General features: G+C 39.5%; 1 protein-coding gene across 1 annotated transcript; it reads right to left on the bottom strand.

Annotated features, from left to right (window-relative positions):
- Positions 1-1,505: 1,505 nt before the first annotated feature.
- On the bottom strand, positions 1,506-5,662 carry LOC121301974 (neurogenic differentiation factor 2-like). Its single transcript, XM_041231723.1, has 2 exons — positions 5,511-5,662; positions 1,506-3,116 (listed from the first exon to the last, which is right to left on the bottom strand). The coding sequence occupies exon 2, from the start codon at positions 3,107-3,109 to the stop codon at positions 1,979-1,981; it is 1,131 nt and encodes a 376-aa protein (XP_041087657.1). The 5' UTR covers positions 3,110-3,116; positions 5,511-5,662; the 3' UTR covers positions 1,506-1,978.
- Positions 5,663-6,166: the final 504 nt, after the last annotated feature.

The raw sequence follows: 6,166 nt of genomic DNA on the forward strand, positions 1-6,166 counted from the left end.
TTTTAATGCCATCTCTGGGAGTGAACCATTTATTTCGATAGCTAATGCAAAGGTATTTCTGAACTTTCACTGTATAAAACTATATCCACAAGAAGCGTTTGCATATTTACACCTGGGCACAGAAGAATCGCGGGAAGTAAAGTTTGTTCTAGTAATAATAATAAATAATAATTATTTCGTTTTATATTATCAAGCCAACTACCTGTAAACGAGTTTATTATGTTTTGCTTAAACAGACTTTTCATGCAAAAGTATTTTCAAGTATACTGTTTGAATTTAGTCAAGACTCGTTTATTTTCGATCGTTTTTTTTTTTATAAAAACAAAACAGGCCTCTCTTATGAAGGGACACCTCTGAGCCTGTGTGTCGCAATTAGGAATGGAATTGTTTGCCAAAAATACTCAACATTAAATTGACCTTTTTTGTCGATACCGTTTATCACAATAATACACTTAACATTGCTTTAAAATAAAATAACAAACACTGTCTGGGTTGTCAAGTGAAACTTTCAAACATGTCGAGAATAGCCTGATAACGCAGCCCAAGATTCAGACATTATATCGTATTCACTGAGAGAGAGAGAGAGAGAGAGAGAGAGAGAGAGAGAGAGAGAGAGAGAGAGAGAGAGAGAGAGAGAGAGAGAGAGAGAGAGGAGAGAGAGAGAGAGAGAGAGAGAGAGAGAGAGAGAGAGATTGTTTATGCTTCATTTGCAATTTCATTATCCAGATTAAGCACTTCAGGTGTCGGTATGATATTTAGTTTCTATACAAGAATGTTTCATTTTACTTTGCTAAACGAATCGCCCTCTTCAGGTACTGGTCACTATAATTAAAGGCGTGTGGTTTAATTTAAAAAAAAAAAGAAAGAAAGAAGAAAATTAGAAGCATGATTATATTATATCAATAACTTATATATTTATATCAGTAGCCCAAACAAAACTGGGAGTATATAACATGCATTCATTTGCACAGATAATGTAGCATTTACATGGGAAATGAAAATGTTTGGTAAACTCTCTTAAATTCTCTTAAACTTCCTTGTGCATTAATATAGAATTATCATCGATAACGTAATATATTAATTGCACCACCAATATACACTCGTTCATATATCTGGGGATTCCTTCACGCTCATATAGAAGGAATTGTGTACGTCTAATTAAGGGCTAATTAATAAAAATCCCGAATTACGGTATTCACACCAGCGTTATGGTTTGCATATTTGTGTTTGTAATTTTTAAATAGTGAAAAAGTGCATGTTTCGCCATTAAAGAATAATGTTTGGTCCTTATGTAGGAGACTATATACAAAAGTGTTACCGTTAAACTCCTTGCATAGATCTGTTTGACTTCTTTATTGCTTTAATGCTGTGAATACGAGACTGCAGACAGTCACACTAAACCTGTACTGATGATACATATAAAATACTGAACTAATAATAATAATAATAATAATAATAATAATAAATAATAATAATAATAATAATAATAATAATAACTGTATGGGTATAGGGTTTAACTTTAATAAATCGTAAGTTATAGCAGATAATTATAAACGTGTATTTATTTCTGTAGGGTTCGTTCGTTTGTAAACGTGTATTTATTTCTGTAGGGTTCGTTCGTTTGTGAACGTGTATTTATTTCTGTAGGATTCGTTCGTTTGTGAACGTGTATTTATTTCTGTAGGGTTCGTTCGTTTTATATATATATATATAGAGAGAGAGAGAGAGAGAGAGCTGGGTCTGTATACGTACTAACTGAACCCTTTCAACATTAAACACAATATAAAAACATCAAGATGAGGCTTTTTTAAATGTTGAAATGGTGGTGGTGGGTGGAGGGGGACTGTAGCGTGTCTGTGTGGAGTGAAGGGGTGTGGGGGGTGGGGGCTCTAAATAACTGTATCATTTTAACAGAGTCCTGTTACAGTATACTGTGTACCAGCTTCGTTGCTGGTGTCAGTCGGTGTGAAAAGGTTAGCTAGTTGTGGAAAAACGCATTGAGTTCTTCGTACATGGGCGGCCTGTCGTGATGCATGTGCATATCGTGATAAGGCAGCACGTTTTCAGAATGTACCCCGCCTCGCATTCCAGTCGAGCTGAACACCAGGTTGTGTCCCGGGGGGCGGGAGCTGGGCAGGGCCGGGTAGTGCATAGAGTAGTGGTAGTTCTTGTCGTGGTCCGGAGAAGACGAGTCCTGCTGTTTGACAGAGAAATTGCCATTAACACACAGAGGTGGGCTCAGGGGACCCTCGTACTCGGAGCTGTTGTACTCTGGGGACGCGTTCCCCGTATAGAGAGACTCGTAGGTGGAACAATAGGCGTGTGTCCTTAATGTGTGGGAATTGGGTATGGAGCTGGACTGGCATTGCGGGCTGGACAGCCGGGAACACTGGTAGGGGTATGGGTGCATGGAGAAGGACGAGTTTGGACCAGTGAAGCGCCCGCCTTCTTGGCATTGCTCCGTCAAGAAGTTCCTGGAGTTGAGCTGAAGGCAGCCGGCCACCAGATTGGTCGTGGGCTGCGAGAGGCCCTTGCATAAAGTCTGCACGTAGGACACCACGTCTGGTCTCTTTCCCGAGCGCAGGATCTCGGACAGGGCCCAGATGTAGTTCTTGGCCAGCCGCAGTGTCTCGATTTTGGAAAGTTTTTGCGTCTTGGAGTAACAGGGCACCACCTTGCGCAAGTTATCCAGGGCAGAGTTGAGGTCGTGCATGCGGGTGCGTTCCCGAGAATTCGCCTTCTGTCTACGCAATTTGGAGCGCTCAATCCGGGCTGGGGTCATTTTCCGCTTCTTCGGGCCTCGTTTTTTAGGCCTGTCGCCCTCAGCCTCTTCACCCCCGTCGTCTTCTTCCCCTTCGTCTTCTTCCTCGTCTTCGGCGGCCATCTCTGAGGTTGCCCGGCTGTCATCCTCGAGGAACTCGTCCTCCTCCTCCATCTTCTCGTCCTTCAGCGCACAGCCCCGGTCCGGGTCACCGTCCTTCAGCGCACAGCCCCGGTCCGGGTCATCGTCCTTCGCCTTGGAGTCCTCGCTCCCGCTGTCCTCCGTCCAGCCCGAATACTTCTGAACCTCGGGGAGCAGGGAGGGGTCACTGAACAGTCTCGTCAACATGGTTGCACTGCAACAATAAACAAGCACACCAGCTGCTTTAAGGAAATATATATTCGCCACATATTGCAGTGCAAACTGACAAACAAACAACACAATCGCCTGCAATCCGATTTTCTGAGAATTAGATGATTTGTTTTCCTCCTAACCTTGTTTCTTCTTCCAAGTTTCCCCTACAACACTTTGCATTTAGATCCTTCGATCGATCTATCGATCTATCTATCTATCTATCTATCTATCTATCTATCTATCTATCTATCTATCTATCTATCTATCTATCTATCTATCTGTATAATAGTAAATACAGTTGTTTGCTTAAGCTTTTTATAAGGTTTAAATGTAAATGCACACACACACACACGCTTAGGGTGTAGGTTTGAACACACCGTATATATATATATATATATATATATATATAAATATATATATATATATATATATATATATATATATATATATAGAGCTCCAGAGGTCTGGGATCGCCAACCGTGAAGCGGTTCACTGGAAATTGTTCACATAGAAGAGGCATGCAGGGGCCCGGGACCCGTTTATATGATGCGCATTGGAGGCCCTGACAATACGAGTGCGATACTATTAATAGCATTAAAACACGCATACACTAATATTAATAGCATTAAACACTCTTACACTAATATTAATAGCATTAAAACACGCATACACTAATATTGATAGTGTATTAAAACACTCATACACTAATATTAATAGCGCATTAAAACACGCATACACTAATATTAATAGTGTATTAAAACACGCATACACTAATATTAATAGCATTAAAACACGCATACACTAATATTAATAGCGTATTAAAACACGCATACACTAATATTAATAGCATTAAAACACGTATACACTAATATTAATAGCATTAAAACACGCATACACTAATATTAATAGTGTATTAAAACACGCATACACTAATATTAATAGCATTAAAAGTAACGAAAAAACAAAAAACAAACACTATTCCAATAATAGGCGGGCACATTTTCATAATCTTTAAAACAATGTGCAATTTTAAGATATAACTATAGATAGAAAATGTAAGCTAGGTACTTACACACAGTTTATATTTTTAAATATAAAGTAATATATTACAATAAAAAGCATGAAATATTATGTATGTGTGTGTGTGGGTGTGTGCATGTGTCTGTGTGTGTGCGTGTGTGTCTGTCTGTGTGTGTACGTTTGCGTGTGCGTGTGAGTGTGTCTGTGTTCGTTTTAATATGATAGAATACATTTACAAAAATGAATAACATTATTGGGTATGATTATTTTATACTCCTTGGTGTTGTAAAATTCTACAACGTGTTTTAAAGGATGTGCAGAACACACTTCTAATAAATATAATGCCAACAGATTAAAACAAAAACACAGACTGTGCACAATGAAATATACAGCCAGATTTTAGTCTAGAATAACAAACCATTTTTTAAAGACAATCTTTACATATCAATCTAGAGGAAGCTACCAAACACCTTCTTAATATCTTATCATACCATGTGCTAAAAAACACACTCTCCGTGAGTCCGGGTTGCGCCGGGGGCAAAATACAGCTTTTAAATTCTCAGGACACAAGAGATTAGCTCAAACTTTTAAATTAGCAGAACATGCAATTCTGAGGAAATTGATTTCACACGTTCTGCAATATGCATGGCTTGGCAATGTAAAACATTACAGTTCAGATATATTACAAAATAAATAAAAAGGATAAATACGTTTGCTGCTCTCATTCTCATTAAAACATTGCACCGGAATTGTGCTAATTGGGGTGGGGGGGTGGGGAGGGGGGGTGTCATACAAGATTTAGATTTAATATGATTCCATAATAAAATGTGCACATTCCACATCAAACAATTCAATTCAAAACAAATAACAACCACACACTGATAAACATTCAGCCTAATCGTGTTCAGATCATAGCATAATGTTCCACAGAAAGGTATAGCCCAGTAAAATGATCAATACATCTTGTTTTATAACGAGAGGCGAGTTGCAGGGATACAAATTAAGAAATGCCTTCATTTATTTATTTGTAAGTAGCAGATATAATCATACATTAATCACTCCTTGGAAAAGTAGATTTATTTTTGAAATATATACATTCAAATGAATAATAATAGTAAAGAATAATATAACAAAAGACTTAAATATAAACACTTCACGTTTCAGCGGCAGCTATAGCGGAGCAGCGCAGCGGCGTTCCCTTGTAATGAAGTGGCATGAACGCCGTGTTTGAAAGAGGCAAGAAAAAAGGGAGGCATACCCTTCCCATTCTAACTCAAAAGATAAAGAAATCCCGTTTAAATAAAGGTCTTTAAAAAAAAGGCGGCTAACAGTATTTTACATATCTGTATGTGTATTATTTATTTGTATAACTTACCTCCAATGTAGCTCTGGGGTGGGTGTGTGTGTGTGCAATGAGCGTTTTTACATTATCTTCAGGGAAAGTGCAACTACAGATCCAATAGGTGCGGCTGCCGTCTTCCGAATGGTACCCAGGCGCGCAGAGACAGAGTGGCATCTCCACCAGCCAGGGTTACATACCAGCAATGATGCCTGGGCATAGGGTTGGCACGTCACTGGCAGGAGCCATCACATGAGAGCCGGTGATTGACATGCGCCTGCATTCGGAGAGATTGTCTTCCCCAGGGAAGAAGGACTCGCCATCTGTCATCACTCCTCTCTGCGTTCCTCCGAAACACCGAGTAAGAGAAAGACAGTGCAATCGACAGATCTGCCTGCTATGAGCCCTACAGCACTATTGCAAATGCATAAGAGAACCTTGCAGAACCGAAATGAACCGAACCGGGCCACTGCAGGACTGACTAAAGACGCAGGGCAGGCTATGAGAGAGCTAGATAGACAGACAGGAAAAATAAAATAACAAAACTAGTATTTTAGTATGGCAGAGGATTTAGACAGCTAACCCCCTGAAGTGTGAACTGATCAGGAAGATACGCATGAAGGACTTTACCAGGATGCATGACAATGCAGAGTCATACCGTGCAGCATAGCGAACTCAGGTGTGTGTGTGTG

Source organism: Polyodon spathula, chromosome 28 (assembly GCF_017654505.1).
Source record: "Polyodon spathula isolate WHYD16114869_AA chromosome 28, ASM1765450v1, whole genome shotgun sequence".
NCBI classification, from domain to species: domain Eukaryota; kingdom Metazoa; phylum Chordata; class Actinopteri; order Acipenseriformes; family Polyodontidae; genus Polyodon; species Polyodon spathula.

Bases quoted from the DNA above. Each gene is read 5' to 3' on its own strand.
- LOC121301974 (XM_041231723.1), bottom strand. From the start codon at position 3,109: ATGTTGACGAGACTGTTCAGTGACCCCTCCCTGCTCCCCGAGGTTCAG.